We start from the raw sequence: 27,843 nt of genomic DNA on the forward strand, positions 1-27,843 counted from the left end.
AATATCCATAACTCTGAAAATAATTATCCTATCGATGAATGTTATACCTTCCCGATCTTAGAGCTCCTCGTATAATAATTCTGCATCAAAACCTGGCCAACTAAAATTTGACCCGATTTTTGCAAATTTTCAAAGGGGTAACATCATGATTTTGGCCAAAAAACGACCAAAAATTTTATTTCTCGATTTAAGTGATGTTTTGATGCTGACTGAAGGCAATGAGTGTCCTAATTAGTAAATGGTAATCCTTTTCCAAATCCGATGAGAAATAACTGAAATATGTGCTAGGAAGTGTCTCAAAAGTAACCATTTTGGCCATCCTGTTCTTAGCTTGGCCAACAAGGTTTTCCGGATGGATTTTTCTGGATAGCCGCATGAGCTAGGATTTATAACCAGATGCCTTATGATTTACAAAAATAAATATCCTTGATCCAGGTTTTCTTATAATTTTTTATAAATAAATACCATTCAGTTTGATTTTTATAATAAACTTTATATATTTATATTGTTTTATATATAATTTTGTATAATTATGTGTTCGTGTAACTTCTAGAGCAATACAAAATGCTACAACTACTAACTATAATTTACTGGCATACTTATTCAATAAACATTATGTTAACATATATTATATACAAGTTGTGAATTTAGTTTGTTATGCTAAAACGCAAGTATTCACACAAGGGTTTAATTGTATTACTTATATCCGTATTTACATTCGATTACATTGACACTTTATCCACGCTACACACATGATAGTATTAAAGAGGACAGTGTTAATGGGCGTATGCTAAAGCGCTAGCTAAATTATTTATAATATTGCAAAAAACAATTGGGACTTTTAGTTGAAATATTGACAGTCCCACAGTGGAAATTCAAGTAATTACAAACAAGGCAGGGAGGGTATGACATACAAATGTGATGTGAAGAAGTTTCCAACTCAGTCTAGACACACAAAAAACTGCATAGGAGAGGAAGGAGCTCTATTCTGGTGTATGGTAATCACAAAGCCTCAACATATATGTTAGTTTTCCATACAACAGCATCTTATGGCTATCATATGAGCTAAGCTGACATTTGAGTTCAGTGACATGGAGCCGTTTGGATTCCCTATTTACAGAATTGTGCTTAACTTATTAGTTACCGAGATTAGCAACCAAAACTCGTCGTTTACTGGAACACTTTGCGGTTGGCTTGTTTTCTAACCCCTTAAATTAACAAAATCCACACATGATGCATTTACAAAATATTTTAAAATGACACATTATTGGAATTGGGCTGTCGGTAGCGATAGTTTTAATCAGATCTTTGGCCTTTACCAATCAGCTCTGTCTGAAAACTTTTCAGTCTAAATGCATTCCCGTGTGGCATTCATTAATTTGTTACATTCGTTACATTTTCTATATGTTTTTCATGAGTTTTAGATTCTCAAAAAGGCATATAATAGCGTTCGCCTATTTTGTATAATTTTATTTTACAATAATTGCCAAGCAACATCAATGAGCAAAGAAACGTAGTCATAAAGTAGGGCACTCCAACAACCACTTGGTTGGTTGGGATATGTTTCATAGTACTAAGGATATCTATAATGGAGTGGGGTGGGACAACTTAGGTGGTAGGAGTCTAATCTGAAGACATATTCAATGAAACTAAACAATAATTTGCACTAATCAAAATGTTTATAAATGTGTATTTCTTAATGATGCATTTTCATGTTTTCATATCGATTCATATTGTTAATGCTTAGTGTAAATAAATTATATCACAACAATAGAGACAAAGTTTGTGGTTCAAAGGTGCATCGGCGTGTGCTGGCTTTTTTTCGTGTCGAGTCGATCAAACTGAATACAAAGAGACATCATCATATGGGAATTGGAACAGATAGTATTTACGGGCATTGGTTCAACATGCACACAGAAAGTTACATTTAAATATGATTAGGTATTTGTTTATGAATATAAAGTTTTGTTTTGTTGTTTGTTTTATGGGGGAAGGGGGGAGAGCAGCCACACACGCGTAGCAGAGTTTCACTGAGATCCAAGACAAGAGTTGCGCCGAGCTACGTTTTAATACTAACTCTTGCTGAGCGCCTTTTTCTTTCTTTGTACTAGGATATCGTAGAAGGGGTTGTGGCTGATGGACTGCGTCAGGCGCTTGATCCACTCCTGTTGATCCTCCTCCGTGGCGGCGGACATGCGGTACACAGTATGCTTGCCCTCGACCACCTAAATAAAATATATATTAGTACAAGCTTCTAAAGATAATATATCCATTTCTAACCTTGCCCTCGGAGTCGGTTTTGCATGCCTTGATAATATCAGCACCGCCAGTTGCAAAGAGCTCGAAACAATGCGGTTTGCTGCGATCATGAATTTCCCGCACCGATATATTCTCCAGCGGTATAATGCCACGCGGCTCCTTATCGGTGGTGTATTCGAAATAGTACAGGCAATTGTCGTTCAATATGAACCAACGTCGTTTCCACGATTTGTATCTAAATTGATTATAAAATTAAATTATTATTAGTAAAGTAATTAAAGGAATGGATATCGATTTAACTCACCTGCCGCCTTGCTTCCACAGCCAGCCCTCCTTGTCGGGATTGAAGAAGGTGTGCATCAGATCATTGCCATCATCCTGGGGTATCTTGAAGGGCTCGGTTCGTATGGACTCGTACAGGGACTCGAGTAGACCCCGGGGCAAATCACCGCCGTTGTTGATGCCACGATTCATCGAGATGAATTGTTCAACGGTGGGTTTGTCTTTAACCTGCAAGAAGCCATTAAAGCCAAAGGGTTAAAAGTTGTACAAGAAACCTAACCGTAACCTTGCCTAACATAACTATAATTGCCCTGGCATGCGAAGTATGGCATGCGTGCCAACATAAGAAAATCATTCTTAATTAGCGGCTTCCCTTTGCCTACAAAGTGGCTAGTAAAATGCAATAGAGCTTGCGTTAGATGCCTCTACACTTGACCTATTTATAGACCCTGCATAGCGTTTAGTAATTGCCCTCAACGACCGGGCGGACGCACGCCCTGTCACTCGCTAAACGCGGAAGTAAATTTCTGTGTTTCTGCCGATAATTGCGGCCTGACAACCAGCGAATAAGAATTCAATTCAACGAGCAGTTCTCTTTATGGTTTTGGCAAGAAATACTATTTCCTGACGGCTGCCCCGAGAACATCCGGTTGCCAAAGTTCACTCCCTAGTAGATGCCAATAATTAATTTTAGCAATTGCCTTTTGTGTACTTTTGGTTAGTACATCCCAATACTATCTAGGTTTCTTACTCACCGATGGATTGTGCAGGGAGGTGTTGAGCATTATAATGGCAAAGCTAAGCACATAGCAGGTATCCGTGTTGGTGAATATATCCGGATTGAGTTGGCAATAGCGCTGGGCGAAGCACTCCATCATGCGATCGATCTTTTGCGCCTCGCCGGGCAACCGAAACGACCAAAGAAATTGTCTGAAGATGTGGGGGAGAAAGGTGGGCCATTAGCGATAGTGGTAATTACGAGTTACGGTTTTTGTGGAAAGTGGAAAACATACCTAAGGGCTTGCACTAGAATGAGATTGGTGAAATCGTGGAGCGCCACAAAGGCCTTGAGCACATCCTCATTGAAATCGTTCTTTTCGCCAAGGTAATCGCCTGGAATGGATAGCAAGGACCATTAAAATTTATGTCGACTGTGGGTATAATTGATTTTGTTGTTTATTTTTTTCGGGAAGGGCATGGGCATTGGGGCAAGGTCAGTTTAACGACTTACCTATGGCCGTTTTGTTAAGGCCCTCGCCCTTGTAGAGGAAATGCGCCACATCCTGGGGATCGTGACGCAGCAGTCTGTTCTCCACGAGATACTCAATGCCTGGAATGAAACAATAAAGAAAGAAATGTATAGTTTCACGACTTTGTAATCGATAAGAAAGCAGAACCCGGAAGCTCTTCAACAAGCAAATCAAATCATATAATGTACCCATATATGCCATCACTCAGAAGCAACGACCCGCAACATAAACCACAGCCATCTCCATAAAAAATACTAAACGGGGAAGCACTGAGGGAGTGCCGCCGCCTTAATAATAACGATTTCATTATTTTCCAATCAACGAGGAGGCCTCACATAGAATTATTAAATGCAAACACAAATGTATCGAAATAAATGAAAAGGAATTCGCCAGGTGACGTCGTTTCAGAGATTGGATTTTCTGATTGAAGTCAACAATGACATCGACATCGGGGAACTCCAAATGATGTAGATAATGACGACTCTGCCGCAGGATGTGGGGAAAAGTTCTTCAACAGCAGTTGGCTACCAATGTTGGTAAACAGAAAGTTTTGCGTGACTTCGGAAGCATCACGCGCGATTAACATTGTTGCCAAGTTAGTGGCACGGTAGTCGCCCTACAGGCATCATTTGTGCGTTATGGATGGCGCATTTGTGTGCTATTATTTCAAGACCCTATGGGTGTGGGTTTGTTTGCGTGGATATCTGATAATCGGGCGATAAAGCGACAAATGACGATGACACCACCACCGACTCTGCTGAACAGCCTCTGTCCCTGCTGCCACCACGACGTGTGGAAGTTTTTTAATAAGCGACATCGTCTCTTTTCTGGCCGGGATTCGATTTGGTGCTTTTGTTATTCGCTCCACCATACCACAAGGCCTACCTACCACCAGAGCCTCCCACTTTGGATTAGCATTTTTATTGTGCTCCCTATAGATATCCGGAATGCTGGGCAGGATGTGTGTCTGGAAGTTGTAAGCTGCGTGGCCTAATTTCGACTTGTCGACGTTAATTTATGGCCAAGAGAGGTTGACGTAAATATTTGATTGGCTTTAAACGAGTGGTGCGAGATGGGTGGTGGGCTGTGGGTTGATGGCTTGTGGAATGTGCTTAGATACGGCGGAGATATTGAGACGTTGAGGCAAACATGCTGACATGTGGGTCACCCCATGTAGGTGCTCCAGAGTGTCATCAAAATGGAAATTTATTGAGCACTTTGCTAATAAATCAAGAAAGGGATAGGGGTTTCTGTTGAGCCTTCTAACACTCATATAATACCAAAAAAAGTATCTCCCAAATATGATAAATTTATTTAAAAATACAATTCTTTTCACAAGTGATCTAATTCTTAGAAACAGCATGAGTTCGAACGCCTTGAACATGAAAATAATTACTGATCCCCATTTGGCTTCAGATGTTCAAATATTTTTAATGATGTGCACACATATCCTCACCCATTTAGGTCTTTATCTTTTGGATATAAATATATCTGTACTTCAAACGAATCACCCCAAGGCGTCCTTGCAGCGGGGCATTCTCGGTTCTTGGACAAGTTCTTGGTATTATTGCGACATTGACATTTCCATTAAACGAAACACTCGAGTATTCTAGGGGTGTTCCTCCAGCCCACCACACGGATGTCAGCTCCTCAGATGTCAACGAACTGTCAAATTTGTCAGAATTTCAAGATAGTGAGCGACACCCCCAGAAAGTCAGCTTGCAGGGGCTCATTACGTTATTAAATTAGCGTTAAAATTATCATTGAAGAACGTGTTCGCACGCTCCTAGCCAGCCAACCCCTTGATCTTCCCCTGATTTTGCATGGTAATTTCGCTTTTTGGCGCCGGGGCACGCTCTCAGGCTTCCTCTGAGAAGCCAGCCATGCCACACACTACTTTGCCCCCCACTCACTCATCGGCTCAATTATAAAGCATTTTGTCTGACTTCATTGTCGTGGCTCTGGGGTGTTGTCTGTCGCTCGACTGTCATTCGGAATTCATTTAAATCATCACATCCATCGCCAAAGTTTACATTTCCCGACACGGAGCGACACTCCCTACTTGATGGCCAAATAATCCCCCCCAGATTACAATATATGGGAAGAACCCTCGATTGCACGCATTTGCATATTGATTCGGAGTGAATCACCAGGAAATTAAACTCACAATTGAACCATAATTTCAGGGTTTAAGTTGAGGGCTTCAGACTTTCAAAGGGAACTCACCTTTTTTCGGGTCCATGTTGAACTTTTTCCGGCCAATGGACATCTGCTTGTCCTTGTTGGAATGCTTACAGTCTTCGGGCACATCGAGTGCCTCCATTTCCGAGACGACCTCGCACAATTCATCTTTGATTTGCTGCAAAAAAAAATGTATAATTTTGAAAAATAAATTCAGGAAATGTCAGCAACAAGTGTTTCTATAAATAGGCCTACAGTTGGCACTCTACAATTTCCAGTTAATGAAACAGATCAGTTTAAGTGACTAAACTGCGTGTTGTATCTATAAAAAAAGACTAAAAATTCTAAGCACACACAGTTGCAAAGTCGAGTAATTTGCATTTCCTCAGTGCCGTAGTGCCGTGTCGCCTGTCGACTGGCGCCAAATAAACAACAAACTGGGCGAACGACGCGACATCAACTCGAAACAATTTTGAAAATTCGTCGGCTCTAGAGTCTAGTATCTAGAATCTAAAGCTAAAAATACCCGAGGTGGTTGTGGAAAAATAGAGCAGAGCAATAAAGTCAAATGCAAAGTTAAGTTAATTGAATTAAAAAACTACCTGACACTGAACACTGAACCGGAGACATCGCGACATGGCTGTCAGTCTCCAAGGAACGGTCATATACGTTAAGGGTATATAGGTTAAGGGTCATTCTGAAAGCACAAAAGTATCTGGTATCTGTGAGATACTCCAAGTCGCGCTACCAAGTTGACGCATGAATGATGAGAGATCCACGAGACCGGAACATATCAATTGCCCCCAACAATCATTCGCAGCCCAGGGCCTCTGGAGCTGACCTTCTGACTCATTGGATGAACATGCCGGAGCCAGAGCGAAGGGAGCAATGTCAATTAGAGCCTATAAAGTACAATTGACAAATTGTTCCAAGTAGCGAGTATTGTAATACGCACAGGCACTATACATATATGCAAATGTTTCTTCACACATTGTTGCAGTTGAGATTCTCGATTCTCGAGTCTCGCTTCTCGATGAGATCACAACTGGGAACCTTCGATTAATTCGCTCTGTCAGTGACTCTGTCAAAATACGGAGACTCAACCGGTGCCAAGTTCTCAATGATTTCAAGGAATTTGAATTCTCGAAGCGTGTCACAAAGAATAGCTAGCCAGACAATGAACTGTAAGAGTTTTTTTTTATGGATTGATGATCGTAAAATACCAGACAACTTATTAATATTTTCAACTGCAAGACTATTTTATGTCTTAATTCCCAAAACATACATTTTTCTCAGGCTTCCAGCAATTTATTTTCATTACCCACACTACATCCTTCATTAAGCTTTTCCTAATTATGTAAATTTTTAAGTTTTCTAATCGCTACCCAGTATCAGATATCAGAAAATTAGTAGAGCCCTGGGCTACCACAATGCTACACCCTATAAAAATCATAGAAATCATTCAGAGATGAGGCCTGGAACCTGAAACAGGTTCTGGACGGCGATGATTAAAAAGCTAAAAGTGGACGCGGCTTGTTGACAAAAGAAAGAGCTGCTCTGGCGGGGCAGCTACGGCTAATGAGCGTCAAACTTAAAAATAAACTCAACCTGAGGTTTAGTATCTGGCAGATACACCGGACAGGTAAGAGAATACGAGGAATTCCCACAGAAGCACATGAACAAGTGTCGTGTGTTGGGGGGCAGGAGACACTCACTGGAACAGGTTCTCACTCCGAATTCTTTGAATCGCAAGGAAATTAAAAACAATCGAATTGAAAGCAAAATTAAGGTGCGAATTGGGGTTTTCGATGAAACTGTTTTAGGGAAATCACAAGTGAGACAAAGTTTGTTTATTTTTGGGGGAAAGTTTCGTCAGAAGAACCTCATAAATGATGAAGATAACCATGATCTCCTTAGGAATCTCTGGAATCCAACTAGAACCCCCTCTCTCTATCTCAAGCATACCTTTCCGGGTCGCCGGAGGATCACCACATTGCCACTCTGCTCCGCATTGCTGCGGTTTCTCTCCAGGAGCGTGCGACAGCTCTCGCACAGATTCGACTGCTGGCCGCTGTTCCGCTTCCCATTCTTGTTGTTGGTGTCATCATCATTGTTGTTGTTATTGTTGTTGTTGTGAGTGATCGAATTACGCTCGGACTCGCTCTGCGAATTGGAGCTGTCGTCGATGAAGCGAAGATCACCGGCATCGGGTGTCAGCGGGGAGCTGAACCCCGAGCTGGGATCCGTTTCCAGTTGCAGGCCATGGTTATCCACACCACCGGGATTACCGGCATCCTCCGTCTCCACATCCAGCATGCAGCCGAGGGAGTTGGAGCGAGTGGTGCGAGGTGGCCGCCGGGCAATGATCTCCCCCTTCTCGTTGAGCAGCAGTTCCACCGGCCGGGACACAATCAGAGTCCTGGTCGTCGTGGTGGTAGTGGTGTTCGTGTACTCTATCCTCTTGGTCACCAGCTCGGCGTTGGGCTCGTCGGGGCAGGGCTGACGCTGGACGTCGATGACCTTGCTCCTGACATCGCTGCAGGTGACCGTTTCGGTGCTGAGCGTGGGGCTGGCGGGCGGAGGGCTGTCCGGGGAGAGGTTGGTGATCTTGTAGGTGGCCACACTGGTGTAGGGCGCCAGGGAGGGCGAGCGCGGCTTGGCTGGTGGCTTGAGGGCGACCTTGGGCGTGGCCAGGGGGGTGGGCGTCTTGCTGGACTCGCTCTTGCCGGGCAGCAGGTTGCAGAAGCATCGCGTGCACACGCTGCTCAGGCTGCTGCCGCTACTGCTGCCCTCCTCCACGAGGCGACGTCGGTCCTCCTTTGAATCCGCCGAGGAGACATGCAGGGGATTGATGTAGAAGGTGCTATTGCTGCGCCGACTCCCCGGGGAGCCGGCCACCGAGAAGCCAATGCCCACGCCGACTCCCACTCCTCCGCTGGCCACCACATTGGAGGAGAGGTCAATGCAGCTCCGCTGCAACTGCTGCTTGCTGCCGAAGCTGCCACTGCCGCCCAGGCCGATGGAGTTCTTCTTATTTTTGGGCTGGCGGCGCAGCGATGAGAACCAGTTGCTGATACTGGGGCGCTTCTGCTGAAGGTGGGCCATCCCTCCTCCTCAATTGCTCACTTCCTGGGGAACAAGTTTCTCTCTCCTCTCTCTTTTGGGGGCAACTATCAATTACGAGTGTGCCCCTCCATGGTGTGGCAGAGCTGAAAAGTGGTAGAGGTCTTAGTTTAGGCAACTCTGAGGATCGCAGCCTCTTGTGTCTGGCAATTTACAAGTACGGGACGGCGTCATAAATGAATTAACTAATTAGGATTGTCTCTCCGGTCCTGGGATTGCGAAGCCCTACAAATCCTCGCCAAAAGATACAGGAAGTGTCGGGGATAGCATAACCTCGAAATTGAATTTTTCGTCTGGCGTCGCAACATTTTTCAGGTTTCCCACACTACGGAGCCCAGGACCGAAGGAGCGTAGACACAAAACGAATTACGCTAATGGCCTGCAGGTTAACAAGGTGATGGCGTTCCCCGAAATCCCAGGACGACATCCCGAGCAGACGCGAAGAAAAGGACACTTCCTCTTCCGTGTGTGATTTGTCGACTTGCGGCTTAAAGCGTTGAATCAACAAAACCCAAGCCAGGATCTGGGAATGGGACACCACCACCACCAAAACCATTCCTTTGTCTTGTGATTTATTGGGATTTCTTTTATTTTTTTTTGGGGCTTCTTTGCACTTGGTGTCTAATGTTTGCTTTGTGCATTATTTTCCAGGCCAGGCGGTGGAGTTCCGGAAGGAAGTGAGCACGATAAAGCTCGGGAATTGTTTTTCGTTAAAAAACAGGCGACAGAACTCTAATTGGGGTCGGTATTCTGGGCTCTGTCGGGCAAGTATGGAATATTCACTGAAGCATATGCAAAAGTTTAGCCAGACGAAGATATTCGAAAATTTATGACATTCCTTTCTCCAAAGATATAATTGTTTAGGGTGTCTGATGATTCCAACCATCGGGATACAATTTATTAAAAAAGAAATGCCAGAATATGTCACTTTAAATGGCCATCAACTTCATCCCTATTTTGTTTCAAAACCAACAAGGGTTAAGGTAATCGAAAGGGAGTGAAGCCACCCACTTAGACCTCCAAGTGGAGCCTCCAATTAGGCTCAAAATTACACCCAACTAAGGCCTATAAATACTCAAGAATTCACTTTGATTTTTAGTAAATAGGCCGAACACAAAGCATCCCTCGAAAGTTGCCAAAAAAAAATATTTACTTTAATCAATGTTAAATGGTTTCGGGCCCCTAGCTTGTAAATGAAGCGTGTGCTCTCTAATGTCCCATCTGGGACCTGGGTTACAGGGAGTTGAGTAAATGACAAAGTCACCCGTCGGGAGGCAACAATTGCCTGAGTTTTGGCCTTGCCACACCCACCACGAGGCACAAGGCCCAGGGCCCAACCAAATAAAGTCTTTGAAAGAGTTTTGGCATCCTTTTTACGGCGCCTACGTGATTGGATTGCACAAATGAGCGAACATTCAAATGGATTGCATTTAATATGATGCCCAGTCCATGTACATAGATACGATCCTTATATAAAATAATGGCCAACGATAGAAGGTAAACAAGAGAGAACATTAAAGGCGCGGCCAGGTAGGAGACCCTTGAAGACCCAGACCGGAGAACACACAGGTGAATGGCACGTAAGAAAACACTGAAGAAGAAGGAAAACAAGTAAACTAAAATGAAATTAAATTTGTAAACAAACTATCAATCAAACTGAAGCCGACTGAAGCCGACAGAGAGTCAAAGACACACACACCTCGAACCGAAAAAGATACAAATAAAGAGATCCCACAGATACCGATACCGATACTGAGGATGAGACAAGCTGAAGTGGCCCATCAAAGCTGTGATTGTGACGGCGGCTACCTGAGTAGAACCCGAGAACAGGAAATGCAAACCAATAGCGTGTATGGCTTTAACCCTTGGCTGTAACATTTCCCAATAGTCTTAACCCATAATGAATGAGAAACAGTAGCCACAAAACGGGGCGTGTTTCGGGCCATTTATCTTGACAATTTAATCTACACTTTACACTTTGCCAGCCAAACAATTGAAAACCGCTGGCGAGCGCCTTTTCTTGGCCAACACCAACTCGCTTGAATAACCCTTTTGTCTGGGATTTCCAATTAGAAAATCAGACACATAAACAATGGCCCAGACCGAGAAACAAGCTCGCAAGTCCCATCTGGAGAAATGCGAGGGGTAAGCTTTTACATTGTAGACAGTAGTGTCTGGCTGGCTGGATTTGAGTTTTCCCATAAGTGACTTTTACTTTCAGTCTGCAAAATGCAATTAAACGCAAGCTTTCATCTCTCACTCTCACAATTGCGACACTTTTCCCTTCTTTTTTTGTCGGATGTATCTCAGCATTAAGTGTATTTGTGTATCTATGTATCTCAGTCTCGGGTCAATGGCTCTCACGATGATGGAAAGTGTGAACTCTTGAGCTGCAATTGTTATTGATTGTCTGTGTAGAACATGCTAAGAGGCTTTTCCAAACTAAGAGCCTTAGCAAATTGAAATGAGAATAATATTTTTCGGTGGGGGATATGACTTCACTTTCTCGATGGGAAACCTTTCAAAGTATTACCATTTTAAGAGCAAGCCAAAAAAAAAACAAAAAAAAACACTATTCCGCTAATGATCAAAACTTGTCTAACTTAGACGCTCATAAAAAAAAAACAAAAAAGAAATCTAAAAATTGCCCATATAAAACAACAAATCCATATTACAATAGCCATGATGGCTGCGCATAACCTCGCCATATGTAGGATATATAATATCTGTAGTTGCGTCATTTGTCTAAATCGAGAAAGATGCAAATTTGTGGCCATCGGGCGTAGCATGGCATTAGTGAGACTAGCAGCTGAATTTTAGGAGCATAAGGATAACTAAACAAAAAAATAAAGCCCAAAAAAACAAATAGATAATAATAAACAAACACGTCTGGGCCAGGCCTGGCCGCCTCCATAAACGTAATGAGCAATGATACACCATAGATACTAGATAGATGACCTCCCCTGGGGCGGCAGCAGCTGGAGTCTTCCCATCTCTATATATATTATTTATATTTGGCATTTGTTTATAATATGTAGAATGGCATTTGGTCATTTTTTATGCTCACTGAACAGCACACATGCTGAAAGATATCGTCTGCCCTTCCAGTTTCAAGAAAATATTTCTATTGATTTAATTTATTAAAAAATAAAGAAGAATGATGGAGCATCTATCCAAGGCCGCTGGCCACTTTAAGCTCTAAGCTAATATATATTTATCCCCATATATTTTCACCATAAATCTCATTCTCTCCCCGATCTGCCCGGTGAACCATTAAAAACGCAAGTTCGTTGGCCCACTTCGCCGGCCGGCCGGGCCACACAATCAACAATGTCCGCCACCAGAATCCAAAATGTCTAAAATAAATGTGTTTTTAATGAAATGCCTTTTGTTTCTAGAACCAGAACCGAGAGGTGGCTGGACAAAAAGGTGAGTAGTAGTCTCCGGGTATAGAATAGAAAATTGAGATACGGGTACGTGTCTCTGGATTCTCGGGCCTACCAGGGCTCAGATACCTGAATATGCTTTCCACTCCCACAATTATTACGTGCCGGGTTCCCCCTTTTTTTTTGGCAGACCTGGCACACCATTTCCCACAGCTCATTAGAATGCCGTTTGGAGAAGAGACAAGAATGCGAGCGTGTATTTTTCAGTGTAATTAGAGGGATATTGTATGGTTCCATTGTAAAGAAATGTACACTTGGCTCACACATTCCAAGAGGCATTTCAGTTGTTTACACATAAATGCTAGTTACACGCGTTTTGCATACCAAGTACTATAGATACATTGTGTATCTGTGAGGTAGCAACAGGTGCACCTACTTTTATGGCAGCTCCCAAACAACAACCTCGTATTTTACTGATGTTTATTGATTGGGTTTTCCGCTTCTGTCCACTGGCGTCAATTTGCTAATTGTGCATTTCGCTTTCGGCCTCAATTCCATTCGCTGTAGCTTTTGTTTAGCCAACTAATTGTTGTATCTGCTAGATACATTCTACACTAAATAGCTAGCTATCTAGCATAACACTTTTTTCCTGGGAGATCGTGTTTTGGGTCAAGGTAGCCCCCCCTGAAAGGTCGTTGCCTGTTACCAGTGCAATGGATATGGAATGTGATTGATTGATTGATGGATGGATTGACGGATTCTGACACTGCGACATGGCCATTACATCAAAAACTTCCATTGCGAGAAGACATTTGGAATTTATGGAAAATATATATACTATTTTTGATTTGTATCTTGTGTTTGGAAGTTGGCAAGAAAGTTTTCAAATCTGGATGGCAGGCAACGAAATGGAATTTTTAACTTTTCCTTCATCAACTTTTACTTCTTGCCCTTTTTTTGGCCAACAAGTTTTTGGCAGTTGGACGTCTGCATACCAAACTCATTAGCAAATGAACTTGGCCGGGTTTAATTAGCTAACAACTAAGCCCACATGGTGCTCTCCCCATGGCACTCCATTAGGCCTAAATGATCATATTTAAATAATTTAATCAACCGGTTCTGAGGGTGTTGAAAATATTTAATATTTGAAATAATATAGAAACCAAAACCTGTTGGGCAATAATAAAAAATGCTTTATCTTTTTATAAATTCTTCTAAAAAACAGCATGATATTTGAGTTTCTCAAGCAATCTAATTTTATTTTCAAAGCTGCCAAGCCACTCTGAAAGTTAAAAAGAACAAAATTACAACGCATTAAGACCCCTGATAAAAATGCAAAAAATCGCCTCAAATAATTCCAGCGGATATGGGTTTTATCGCGTTGGAGAATATATCAAAAAAACCAAACAACATTTTGAAAACCCCAGCCAGTTGTACATAATTATACAGAAAGTACAAGATAAAACCAAAGGGAATTAAATAATTAACATTGAGTGTTGGTTGATTACACCAGAGAAGTCTTGGGAATTAAATATTAAATGTTGTTTTGAGGGCCCTGAACTCTTTAAAGCTGAAACACATAACCATATTACGTATGCATCCAAGGTTCAATCATAGGAGCTGCATATAAAGAGCAGCCCTTGCCAAATGCCAAACTTGGTGGCTATTTTTGGGCAAACACTTTCCATTTTGGAAAGTGATGCCAACTGAAGACACAAAGAGCGAGACACGGCAAGGACCACATAATCGTAGTCTGGTATGGCTCCTCATGCCCCCTACTCCACATGCCATCCTGGCCAAGACGTGCCCTGTCTGCGAATGCTGCTCCCCGACGTGATTTGAACGCGAAAAATATATCCGCACTGGGTTGCAGTCTTCCTTTGTCAGTCTTGACATTAGTAGTTCCCTTTCTCTATTTTTTTTTGTTAGCTGGAACGGAATCGTACCGTACTACCACTTTTTCTTTCAGTCTATTCTTGGTTCTTTTGTCTGAGACTCGCTGTCTGTGCCGGCAGTTGTTGCTTCCCTAAAAATGTGAGTGTTTTTTTGGCTCAGATAGAGACACAGGGTCGCATCTTTTGCTTACTTTTATGCCCGGCTTGTTTATAAATTGAAAATTTTATGGCTGCTTGGCTGGGTAAACCCCAAACACGAAACCGAAAGTCCATTGGCTTTTTCCAAAGTCAACATATGTGTATGGATAGGTCCTTGAAAATAGCTGTCGACACGACATCTATGTAGGTTTCCCTCTTGTACATCGGCGTGTTAATAACTGAAATGCATTCCTAAAGATACTTTTGTATCTTTTTGTTTATGCATCTATTCCTGACAGCTCGTAGCGAGTAGTATTTTTGTACACCCATCCATCCAGACATATGTTTTGGATTTAGAAACTCATTCAGTGTGTCAATGAGTATTATGATGGAGGACAGGCCCGACCATTGCTTGTTGGTTTAGATATTCTGGTTATTCCTTAATATCTTATCTTACCCGATAATAATATCGATTGCTGAACATATTGAGGAACTGCCATGAAATATGACTTCTGCCACTGCCAAGCCAAAAATAAATATTTGTCCGAAGGCCAGCGGAATATTTGCAAGAGTCGGCCATTTGTCTAGCGAAATATTTAAAAAGTGACTCATGCCAGTCACTGCCTCACCCCAGACACTCTTCTCTTAATTAATATTCATATTTTTTTCGGGGTTCATCTTTAATTTCTTTTGATTTTCAAGAACACTACACAAGTGGAAACATCACTCTGCCTTAATGAACATAAATATTGTTCATTTTCGGCGGCTATTTCTCATTATTTATTTAAGATTTGGCTTTCTCCTTTTCATATTCGTTTGTTTATTTCATTTGTTTGACAAAAACGAACTAAACTCGTGCCCAGATCCACATGCCGCTCTCAAATGGATCTCAAATAAACGTAAATAAATAAAAATGATCTACAGCCGAGAACAGCCAGAAAATGTTGCAAAAACATTTACTTTGGCGGCTGTTGGGCTTAAAATATGTTTTTAATTTCTACGCCCACAAGTGGAATACACATTCCATGATCTGATGATCAGTACAGTACGTTTCACAAATGTTAATTCTAGAGAGAGATAGTACTGTCCCAGCTAGCCACTAAAACCGCATGTGGGAATCAGAAGGCAAACAATGCAAAGTAGCACAAAGTCATTTACGCGCAAAATTTTCCCACGTGCTTGGAAAATGTTATCAAATTTTCGGGCAGTTTTGAGGTCTCCACTCTGAGGGGTTAAAATAAAATAAACACCCTCTATTAGTACTCACACGTCCCTCGAACCCCACTTTTGGGGGTCTAATTTATGCCTTTTACATGAATGAGTTTTTTGTCCGAACGTATAGGTATAGATCTGCGGTTGGCAGAGGTGCAGATACTTAAGCATCCACTGGATTAATGCCACTTCACAGCAACTGCCACATAAATAACAAAAGGCAGCAGAGAATAAAAGCCCTCTCGGCAGCAGGGAGAACTATGTATGTATATATGCAGCATTTCTCTAAATTAAATTTTATTTGCCCAGGTTGGCTCTATTTTTATTAAAGGAACGAGAGAAAACAAAAAGAGTGAAATTCTAAAAAGAGATATCTGGCAGATAGTGTTCCTGGGCATGAATCTAATGCATATTTGTGTTTTAAATTGAGTTGGCAGCTAGAGGAGTTTGGGAGGATGTTACCTGGGGGCCTGGCCCGTAAAAAGCACTTTGCACTCTGAGTTCATTGTTATTATTTGCATACCAAAAAGGGAATTGGATTTGGCCAGGGATTTTCATCTATTTCTGGACAGTGGTAATTATTAAGGGAAAGGTTCTGGGTTTAAAAATCTAAAGACTAAACCCTCTCTTTGATGTAAGGGCCCTCTTCTTTCGATCACAATAGAACCTAGCCGGATGCAGTGGAAGCTCTAAGCCTTAATGGCAAACCATTTACAGCGATACTTAAAAATCGAGGACTTTTCAGAACTAAAAACATGGTCCTTGCGCTAAGCTCTTGACACACAAACCGCGTGAAAGACTAAAAGCCTCCTGCCTCCTCCAACTGCTCCAGTTTCATCAATCCCCACCATCAAAAGCATAGTTTCAGTTTGTATTGCAGCAGCATTAGTCCGCGTGAATCAACAATTGAAATGATTCATACGTGCAACTATATAGTACGTGCTGGCAGTGCCAAGGGTTCAATGGGAATACTATATAGTATGTAAGTATCTTGCAAATGAGGAAAACAAACCCAAAGACAAAGGCAACTAAAGGCGAATAAAATATTTATATAATTGAACGGCGAGAGCTGCATAATCAAGCGATGGGGTCAACGAAACCGACCAGAATGCCAGAGACTATCGAGGGAGAAGGGCCCCAGCCAGAAAACAAGTTCCCTGCAAAAGCTAATTACGCGGGCAAGTCGAAAAGTTGGGTCGAGTCGAGTATCTGCATAATTTCCAGGCAAATGACCGGCCCGAGAAGTGAAGAATAGTACCCCAAGAAGGCTGCAAATGAGAAAATCAAACGAAGAAACGGTACAGTTGGGCAAACAACTTGTTGCACTCAAATATACAAGTACCGGGTATCTATCGCCTAGCTGTCTCTTTCCCTTTTGGCCAGCTTAAGAGCCCGTCATTGTCTTCCCGGTGGCCCATTTGCATCTGCTGCAGAGCCCTACCCCTGGCTGGCGCACTGCAGCTTTGATGAAATTGCCCAGATAGGCCTAGACAGGCCCAAGATACATGGCATTCGCAACTTACTATGTGACTCATGTTTGGCCTGGGCCTTCAGTGTTTATGACACACGCAGCCACTGGAACCAGGGGCACAGGAGCCCCAAAAGAGACCCCACCCTGCCTGCATAAATCAGAAAGCTAGATAAAGAAAATTGCAACTACATTTATGCGGACAGAGTGGCTGGACTGGCAGGCTAGCTCCAAACACCAACCAACCGCAATCCAAACAGACAAACATCCAATCCGGCGACGATAAGTGAACTGCATGTCGAGATATTAGCGGTTCTTAAAGTGCCATAAACTGGGGTACTCCACACCCAGGAAGGGGATTACGACATGGACGGAAGTTGACACTGTGCCAGAGCACTGCTAGGAGGAGTACATATGTGGAACAGAGGCCGGGTATTGTAATCGTAGTGGGCACTAAGTGCTGCTACTTAAGCCTTGGACCTCTCTTGACCTTTGATTGAACTGGCTATTCAACAGCTCTAATTGCTTTATTCAATTTTCTGGCCATTTTTAACAAAACAAGCGTTGAAAATGGCCACAAATTCCATGGGCTGGCCAAACAAAAAACCAGGCAGGGGAAAAAAACAACAAAAATTGCAATAAATTAATTTAATGGTAACGAAAACAAGCGGTCGCACAAAACCAGAAACCCAACCAACAACAAATATCAACTGTCAACAACAATACCAGCAGAAGCTGGTCTTTAATTGCCTACAAAAGCCAGAGGGACAAAGTTTCAGGCCGTCTGTTTCAATTTTCACAGTCACTGTCTAGTTAAATATTACAAAAAAAGACTAAAAATGCCATTGATGTTCGTTCGTTCAACTTGATAGAGTTGTCCTGACACGCCCTGGATGCCAACCAAGATGCCAACCAAGACGACCTAAAGGGTTAGTATTTGTGTTTATATTGGTTTCTGTTTCGGTTTCTATTTATTTTATAGTTTCTACAGCATTTCTCATATGCCCATTTGAAATTCGAACCCTTGCCTAGCGCCATATGCAGGCAAAATATTGAAACGGAATGGGTTTTCCTTTCCTAGCCTGGCACGCGAAAGGAAGTCGACTCGAAATGTAATAAAATTGCTTTTCCTATCGGTTTTTGGAATAATTACCATTTTCCACCGCCTGCCAGCAGCTGTCGGAAAGCGGGGGAGTGGGAGTGGAAGCCCCTAAACCCATATGGTGGTAGATGGTCCTCACTTAGGTATGATTTTGTGGGTCTATATTGTTCTATAACTTTAAAGTTTGCAGTGTGAACTTAAGAGCCACCACCCTCTATAACTAACATGAGTCATGTCCTCCCACTTACTTGCCATATTACATCGATAGTGCTTCCCCCCCTTTATTACAATATTATATTTTCGAAATTTTATGTTCGGCAGTTGCATTTCATTTTCGAAAGTGCACCACCACCACCACCCACAGCTGGTATGGCAGACAAGGCAATTAGCTGGGATCTGCCCTTCAAAATAGGGAGAGTAGTGTTACATGGCGCACTTTTTATTGTCTTGCCAGTCAAGCCAGACCCTGTCTATAAGTGCATATATGTATATAGCCACCAAGTACGAACTATATATATATCTGTGCGTATTCCTAAAGTCATGCAGTTGGAGTTGGGAAGAGGGTGCCCGGCTCTTTGGGAATTCGAAGGTAAGGTGCTGTGTCCGGAGGCTATTAAATTAATTATGCCGCTTTAATGGCCTTCTGTTGGCTTTTTTCTATTTCATAGATTTATGAAATGAGGAGACCCTGCCAGATAGGCCCCTAGTACCAAACCTAGTACCTCTTTTAATTGTTTTTATTATGAAGTAACCTATGAGGCAGCCTAGGCCTTATTATCGCAGTAATTCGCTGGAAAAAGACCTCTTCTGATGGTTCTCTACTTGTTCCGGGTAATCAAATAATTGCTGATATTTACACGTTTGTTAATTGTCTATCTCGACTGCATTTGCTGGACGGATCGTGCACTATCGAATGAGGCGAAAACTGCTCTGTTTACAGACTCGTATAATTCGTGTTTGTGGCGCACTTAGGCAGTCTCTCTCATAAGTGCCATAATCGATGCAATCTCTATTGATGGGAAAGTCCATATTGCGCAGCATCTGTCCGAAGGCAAATCGACCTCCATTCGATGTGAATTGCTTTTTGTTTTGCTGCCAGTTTTGGCGGGCCAGTAGGAAAAATGGCCAAGTTCACACCCCAGATGTAACTCAAAACTGGAAAAAACAATCAAATTACTGCACACGAGAACTGCCAGGAGAAACTATTGGATTTCCCTTCAAAAGTTGCTGACTCGAGCCAACATTATATCACAAATTTTCCAAAAAAAAATCACTCGCCTCGAATTCAAAGTCTGGCAAGGCAAGGGTTTCATATTGGCCTTATTTGGGTGTTTTGGGTTTAATTACCAGTCTGGGAAACAGGGCCAACATATGGCCTTCTTAGGTTTCAGTTTCAAAGCTATAGAATAGATCTAAGCCCTCACTTTAAGTTGAAACTTTAATAAATACTAATAACTTTAGTGTTTAGTCTGCACAGGAAGCCAATAATCGTTGCCCTTTCGCACCTGCCGATGATTATATCCGCCGAGTTGTGTCCAAGGTGATTGGCGGCCACTAACCACACGTGGCCAAATGGACATTTTAGAAAAAAAAAGAGGCCACAGGGTGGGGTCCTGGCCATTGACTGGCCAGCTGGGCATTTGCATTAAATGTTAATGGCAAAATGCAATTATTTTCGCGCATGCAAGCCACTCAACGACATGGCACGCGTTGCGCATGTTTGTTGACAATTAATGCAGGTTTTTCTTGCCCCGGCTGCACTTTCCACACATATATGCCACCTATTTATACAAATATGCTCAGAGGCATACACTATATATCTGTAGCAGGGCGGTGGCCAGTCTAAAAATGGCCTGTGCGGTTTGTCTGAACCAATTTTGCATTAATTTCCGCAAAACTCTGACAAGCTCCCCCTCTCCGAGATAACCTCCAAGCCGAAAAACTATAAAAACTCAACCTAGGTCGAATGGTCAGAGCCCAGTGGCGGGAAATTCTTGCACAGGTTAGCCCCTCGATGGGTCACAACTTAAATGAACGCATCCGCTGTGGCGACACAACAAAAAATATGAATATATATTTATGTTCATATGTATGTATGTATATTTCAATCATGCAAGTTGCCCTCCCGATGCACTGAACTCTTCTGAAACTGAAATATTCTGTTCTGGCTGTGGCTGCCTCTCCACCATCACCACCATCATCATCATCGTCGCCATCGTCGGGGAGCACCCGACTTGATTATGGGTGTAGTCTCGCGCGGTTGGTCCGGGTGGCACTTTGATGTTGTTTTAGTGGCTTCTTTGGTACTGCCCCCGGCCCCTGCCCTATCTCTGCCAGAGGTTATTATCCCCTGATTAACCGCAATGGCTGTTACTTTTCTTATTTTTTTCATTGTTTGCATCACCAAGTTTGTTGCAATATCTTGAAGATAGCTGTTTAAGCTTCACTAGCCAATCATTACAACTAAATCGGGTTCCATTCCCAAGGCTTTGAATGCCACATTCCACACAATCTCCACCACTTGGCTTTGGAAACTTTCAATTTTGCAAATTCCAGTAGATTAGATACCAAGATAATCTTTTTATTTTCCACTTTCCGCATTCTAAAGAGCGAATATTTAAATCTATAGATTAGATTGCCGAAGCTGGGGCTCTCAATTGTTGTCTACAGACTTCTTGGAATACAATTCCCAGTCAGTTTTTTAATCAAACAACCATTCGAGTGACTCTCCAAAGCCACAAAAAGTGGGGCTGGAGTCCCAAGTTGTCATCCAATTCAGCAGCGGAGTGAAAGCCATAAAAGAGCAAACGAAACGCATAATTCCAGTGTCAGTCCAAGTGGCAAGTATTGATTTTTGTTCGCCTTTTATTTGGCGAAACCCAAAAAATATACTCTCTGGTGTACAATGCACAGCCCTACACTCTAAAAAGTGTCTTTCTTTGGAAATATATTTCCAAAGTAAGCCAAAGTTTATTTTTGCGAGTGGACCTGTGAAGAGTTAACACTGTACAGTGGCCCACAGCGCGCGCCATTTGCATTCTTGGCACCATCATCAGCACCATGTTGGCAACACTCGCGTGGCCTTTCAGCCTCATCCCCGCCAGACCCAGCCAGCCAGGCAGACCCTGCCACCAGTTCCGCTTCCCTAGTTGACTTGTAGTTTTGTGTGTTTTTGGCATGTTTCATTGGCAGGCGCGGTGCTGCTGCTTAAAATATTCTGAAAAAGTCGCGCAGCAGGTGGAGTCGCGTTAAGTGAGTTACTACACACCCATTTTTCAATTGCTTTCGTATGGCAATTGCGGCTGTTGTGTTTATTGTTCTGTCGTCTTGGTCTGATAAAAATTCCACCTCCAACCCATCCACCCACCTCAAATAATGGCAACCGGAAAAGGAGCCCGGGAAGGGAATCGGGAGCAGAAAGTTGTCAAAGTGCTGCAGTGGCTGACGCAGTAAACTCGAATTCGAATTTATTTCTGAACTAAGACTGAACTAAAGCGAATTATAGAGGCCCTGTTTGTGGTGGTCTGAAGGTTACAATTGGTCGGACATGCTCTGTCTGAATGCTCGCCCAGCTGTGTCGGCTCGACCTTTTTTTCCTACGGCATGATTTCTATCGAAAATTGTTCATCCTTTTATTTTTTTGGGTTTAGGGTTTAGATGGCCAAAAAATATATCTACTGTTTGCTTTTATTTATAGCAAAAAAGTTGATTGTTTTTCAAAGCTAAACGATTATTAGTTGGGGCTACCCAGAGAAGAGGAGGTCCCCCAAAAATGCCCTAAAAAAATATATTTCTGATTGGATTATAAAATTGTATATTTTATTGCACCTGCCTTCCTGCATCAATTGACGAATTAAGCAAACCAATCAAACAAACAACACTTTTATTAATTATTTTCTCAAAACAATCAAAGGCCAGCTCATAAAAAAGCATTCCTCTACCAATTGGCAACCAAGTGCAGTCTCCTATAAGCGTGTCCATAAATGTTTATTACTCATATGGCAATTTAAACAAATAATCCCACAAACTGGCAAGAATTCCAATAAAAAAACCGGCTGGCGTCAGAGCGGTGAACAAAACAAACAATACCTACATTGATCATTTAAGCAAAGTCTGACAAAATACTATATATTGATAAAGGTATATAATCGGCTGACGTCACGGATTGCAGTGATTTTTTATCAGTACTTGGGAGAGTAAAAAATAAATATATTATTCAACGCTAAGTATTAGTAACTGTCGACCTGAGAATATCTATTTATACATTTTTCATTCTGGATATGACGCAGGGGCTGTATGTCGTACTTGTAAATTGCTTGACACAAGATATAGAACGGGAGATGAACAATTATAGTATTTACATGGAATATTCCGATGATTCAAATGGTTGATTTCCTCCCAGTTGCAGAGTCTGGAAGCTTGATATTCCTAGTAGCTGTATTAATTTTTTGCACTATCAACCCACACTAGGACACACACTAGGTTTAATTGATAAGCCAACGGACACCTTATCAGCGCAATACCACTTTATTTTATTTTTTTTTTTTTATGGCAAGAGGGCCAACTTAATCTTTGCACATGGCCAGCATATAAACAAAGAAAAACTCTATATATTTATAAATATTTTAGAAAAATTCTATTTCATTTCACTTTGTATATTTTTTGTATTTTTGTTGTTGTTTTATTTAATTTTTTGGCACTCGAAGAAGCGGGAAGAATGCGAACGAAACACACAAAACGTAAATTTTATTTTATTTTATTTTTTTTTTTAAATTCCGTATTCGCGTATCCGTCACCTCATGTTTGGGGGGTTCTCCGATTCAAACTGAAAGATACTCAGTCGGAAAGATACAAATACCGAAAAATACCAAACTCAGCTAACCGAAGAGCACTCGCGGCAGCCGAGAGAGACACGAACACCACAACAGCTGATGGCCTTTACCCAACAAGTGGCTTTAAGAGAGGGTGCTTTTCTCTTAACAATTCTCTTACTAAAGGGTCGTTGCTTTTTGAATTTCAAGCCTGAACTTTGAGCCATTAATGTACATATAGTTACAGGTAGGTGGATATCATGTTTATCACTAGGGGATTAATTGCAACTTATTGCCATTGTACTCTTGCAACATTAGGTTTCTTTAATGCAAGCTTATATGGCAATATAGTTATTTTAATTTCTTATTATTTTTAATGTTTTTTAAAGCCCATGAGAAACATTGTCCTCAGAGGCAGTCATTATCATTTGTCGGGCTATGTTTTTGCATAAAACACATGAATCCGAAACACGTGAGAGCTAAGTGAAGCCATTTGCATGCAGACGCCATAAACTGCACTGGTTTTCCCACCACCACCCACTTATACCACCCACTCCACTCACTCCCCACTCTGGCTGACTTCGATTAGTTTCCCTTGCCATTGTTTTGGGAGCTGGTTGCGGAGAAATAAAAGCATTGGATGGCAACAGGACGACCAGCAGTAATGGCCAGTGCAATGGCCATTGTTGGTCCCCAGTCCCCGCTCCCTAACAGTCTCGTCCTGTTCGTCCGCAACCTCAAAGCAGACATCGTAAATCAAAGAACAAATTTGCACTTCAAGTGCGCTTTCAATAAGTTTGCTCCTTAGGACACTGTTGTTGTTCCTATTGTTGTCGGAAAATCGTTGTTTATGTTGCTCTTTTTTGCCTTCATAAATCATAATTTAAAGCAGCAAAGTGCAGACTATTCCAAACAACTTAATCAACAGAACAAAGAATATAACAAAACTTTTCTATTAGCATTTTTGTTTAAAAGAGCACGAGCATCCAATGACTAACCAGTCGTACAATCAGTGGGGAGGAAAAAAGCAAATAAATCCAAAAAATATACAATATATCAACGCTCCCAGCTGCTCATCGTCCTAAGGCGTGATTTGCAAAAGCAGTGCCTGAATCTTATCAGCCTTGCGAAGCGAACGGATACAGATACAGATACAAGTTCACCCGCCGAAATATGCAGGCGCAACGAATCGTGGTTGAGGTTGGGGAAAGGGCGGGAAATACCTAACATACTTTCGATAACAGGGAGTACGTCAGCCATGATTCATTCCATATCAATAAAAATATTGCCGAATGGTTAATTGCTGAGATATTCTCCAGAAATTACACAGGAAGGGGCCCACTTCAGAGATAATGGCATAAGTATTTCAGATAACTCGAACTATTTATGCCAGGGACTCACTAGGCTATTGCTAATCTCCTTAAGTAAATTTTAGTTATAGTATAGTTTCTTAGAACTAAAGAGATAACTTTATAGATATATTATTCCAATATTTATATTCCGCTTTGGTAAGTGTGCCTATTAGGAGAGCCATCACTGTTGTTATTGCTGGTAGACGTTTAAAATAATTTAAAGCATACTTTTGGGCAGCAGCATACGGCAAGTGGTGTTAGTTTAGCCATATTCAAGCCAAATATATATGTTTTTCAGTCATTTCACTTGAAATTTATTGCCACTGCAAACAAAGCGAATTTAACACCGAAAAATATAGCTTAACTCAACTTAACCCAAACGCTGAACTCAGCTAATTACCGAAAAATTGAAACCCAAACCCCGAACCCGGGAGTTCGGTAATTTATGCATTGCGGTAAAGGGCACCACTACCCTAGCCCAGGTAGGGAGGAGCCGGGAGAGACCTAGGTGTCAATTGCCACGCCAGGTAGAAATAATGAACTGAAATAGGTCAGAGTGAGGGCTAGGGAAGCCAGCCAGAAGTGCAACCCAAATTATGCGTAATAATCCGCGGCTGAAATTTTGCAGAACAAGCCAAAATTTTGTGGAAAAATGGTAAGTGAGAGAGGGGTGATGCGGTACAGGAGCAGTTTATTGTGCAAAGGATAAGTGGTTTTTTCACAGAGGTTGATATCAGCCACTTAGACCCACTTAAAGTCTTATCAAATAATTAAAACCCATGGGCTTTGGACACGATAGGCCTAACCTTCTCAACAATTTCTAGATTATTTGCCAGTTTTTCATTCACAAAGTATGGTTATCAGTCGGTGATTCACATTCATTTCTGAATACTTACCTTAGGTTTACTTTTGTTTACAATCTTCCGGTATAGGAACTTGTACATAATGGTGTACCTATAACACTTGATATCTAAATAATAGCCAGCTATCTTTCTGGCCGGCAATCACGTTTATTGACACACAGAAACAATAACAATAAAGAGGTTCCGCAAACAAAAAAATATAACAATTTAACAAAAAAAATCAACAAAATCATCGACTAGCGAGGATCGTAGTAGAATTCCTACACCCGCGAAACGTCACTGATGACTAACGCGAAGCCCGCGGAAAAATATCATAGAAAGGAAATAGAATATACCCAGCATGTGCTCGGAAAACAGGAGCGAACTCAAGAAAAGCAGGTAGGCCAGCTAGGATTGGTGGTTTAGGACCAAATGGACAAACAAACGCGACTTGAGATTAGTAGTTTAAGATTTCAAAGACAGCTGTACATGTGTTTTATTACAATTATTATAATTTTAATAGATTATGAGTAGTACTATCAAGACCCCAAATCCCCTCTAGTTATATGTACAGTTACTTTTTCTCAGGCTACTGTTTTTTTTTTTTTTTTTTTTGGCGAAGCTCCCACGCCGAAAGCAACGACACAAATGTCAACCTTAAAGTTCAAAGATGAGCTGGGTTAGGATTAGCCACTCCACAATAACGGTATTTATTTTTATTACACATTTCATTAATGATACTTTTGTTTGATTTGTCGTAGAGAGACTGCTTGGGAATATCAATGAGGAAATGCCAATCACTCAAAAGAACCTGACAAAAGTCATCAAAGACAATGAAATAAATTCTTAACAACAGTGGCCTCCTCTCTGAGCAAATGTGAACAAACTAATTAGTGTCCAGAACAACGGCCAGAGACAATACTATGGTATGGATATGGCGATGGAAACACAAAGAGGTCTCGATGGATGAAGAGGCACCTGCCCAGAGATGACATTTTGCATGGAAAAGGTGAAGGCCTGGCCTGAGGTCTAGCCAATGAAAGGAATGATTCAGCACCTCATTCTTTTATTTAAAAAATATAAGTATTTTGTTTATTTTAGTTTAAGTATCTACTTAATAATAGGATTTATGGATTAAACTGAATGGCTCTTAAGTGAGAAGCATAATTAGTTTTTAGTAATTAGCTAATTAACTTGTTTAATGTGTGTTTCAAGTACAAAGTATAGCTTATAAATTATAATATTTGTTAGAGAACCTCTTGATATCTCGCTGGCATATGAACCTCATTTACATTTCTGACCTTTCTGGTGGTAATAGAGGGCATTAACGGCTCCCAGCTCCAAGCCAAGCCAAGCCAAGCCATTATGTCAACTGTAAAAGCCCTGTTGGAGTCGTCTACTTCTTTTTTTATCTCCCATTCTATGATAACACTGGCCTGGTGCTGGTCACTCACCTGTATTTCGAGTAAAAGTTCCTGCTTCTTGCGGCGCAGCTCAATCAGCAACTTTTGCTGCTCCGGCGTTAGTTCTGAAAGAGCGAAAGAGATAGGGAGAGAAAGCTAGAGAGAGATGAAAAACAATAATAACAATAATTATTGGGGCTGATCTGGAGACTGATCTTCTTTTTCTTCCCCATTTTGGTAATTGGAACACAACAGCAGCAGCACCAGCAGCTCCAACAACAACAACAACATTCCATCATGTAAACACACCCACAGACACACACATACACATAAAACCTGCATAAGATGCATGCGCAGGAACGAGAAGGCAACTGTTTGTGACGTAGCCAGAAGTCTCGCTTAATCAATAAATAATTTACGTTTATTTGTGCTTCTTCGTTTCGTTGCTGTTCTGCTGGCCAAGCACAATGGGAGGCAAATTGACTTATTAGCTCTAATTCGGCACTGCGGATTAAATTAAATTCGATTGAAGGCCAGCAAATGAGAACACACACACACACTCGCACATATGGGCAGAGAAACACCTTTACACACACGAAGGTTGCTTGTTGCTTCGCCAAACTTTTGTTTGGGACTCGCCCATTTTAATTATTCAGCATCAGCTGGTTGCAGTTTAACATTAGTTTAATATTTTGTTTAAACTCGAATCGCTCTGATCCCGTTTTCACATTTTGTTTACCTGGCATGGAGAATTCACTGCGCCCCTTGGAAATGGCTCCATACGATCTGTTGTCGAAATTGTCCATCGCGCTAATCATTGTGGCGGCCACTGTTCACACTCACACTCACGCGGGCACGGCGCACAATCTAGTTACACATTACACGCCAAAAGTTTCCTATTTTACGGGCGCTTTCATTGAACAATCACTAGCGAGATTTTAATAAACAAAAAATTCCAAAAATTCTATCGCCATTTTCCTTCCATAGTGATGGTAGACCTCAACGATAGAAAATTCATCGATGCTTCGATAACATGCGCAGCGCCAACTGTAGTTCAAAGTCGGAAGCACAATGGGGGAAATTATCGATAATCGAGCTATCTGCTTTTAACCTAACTGGCAACTTGAGACAATTGGCGG

At 41.7% G+C, this 27,843-nt stretch overlaps 1 protein-coding gene across 3 annotated transcripts; it reads right to left on the reverse strand.

Annotated features, from left to right (window-relative positions):
• Positions 1–1,660: 1,660 nt before the first annotated feature.
• Positions 1,661–27,696, reverse strand: step (cytohesin steppke). 3 transcript variants are annotated; one of them, XM_017240171.3, is made up of 9 exons: positions 27,444–27,696; positions 26,756–26,829; positions 6,018–6,150; positions 3,773–3,871; positions 3,555–3,654; positions 3,297–3,471; positions 2,564–2,769; positions 2,281–2,494; positions 1,661–2,225 (listed from the first exon to the last, which is right to left on the reverse strand). In XM_017240171.3, exons 1-9 carry the CDS (start codon positions 27,520–27,522, stop codon positions 2,073–2,075), a joined length of 1,233 nt encoding a protein of 410 aa, XP_017095660.1. In that variant the 5' UTR covers positions 27,523–27,696; the 3' UTR covers positions 1,661–2,072. The 3 variants fall into 3 exon arrangements, with proteins under 3 accessions (XP_017095660.1, XP_017095659.2, XP_017095661.1); XM_017240170.3 differs by lacking the exons at positions 26,756–26,829; positions 27,444–27,696 and adding exons at positions 7,938–9,181; positions 22,658–23,118; XM_017240172.3 differs by lacking the exons at positions 26,756–26,829; positions 27,444–27,696 and adding an exon at positions 25,356–25,491.
• Positions 27,697–27,843: the final 147 nt, after the last annotated feature.

This window comes from Drosophila bipectinata, chromosome 2L (assembly GCF_030179905.1).
Source record: "Drosophila bipectinata strain 14024-0381.07 chromosome 2L, DbipHiC1v2, whole genome shotgun sequence".
In the NCBI taxonomy this organism is placed as follows: Eukaryota; Metazoa; Arthropoda; class Insecta; order Diptera; family Drosophilidae; genus Drosophila; species Drosophila bipectinata.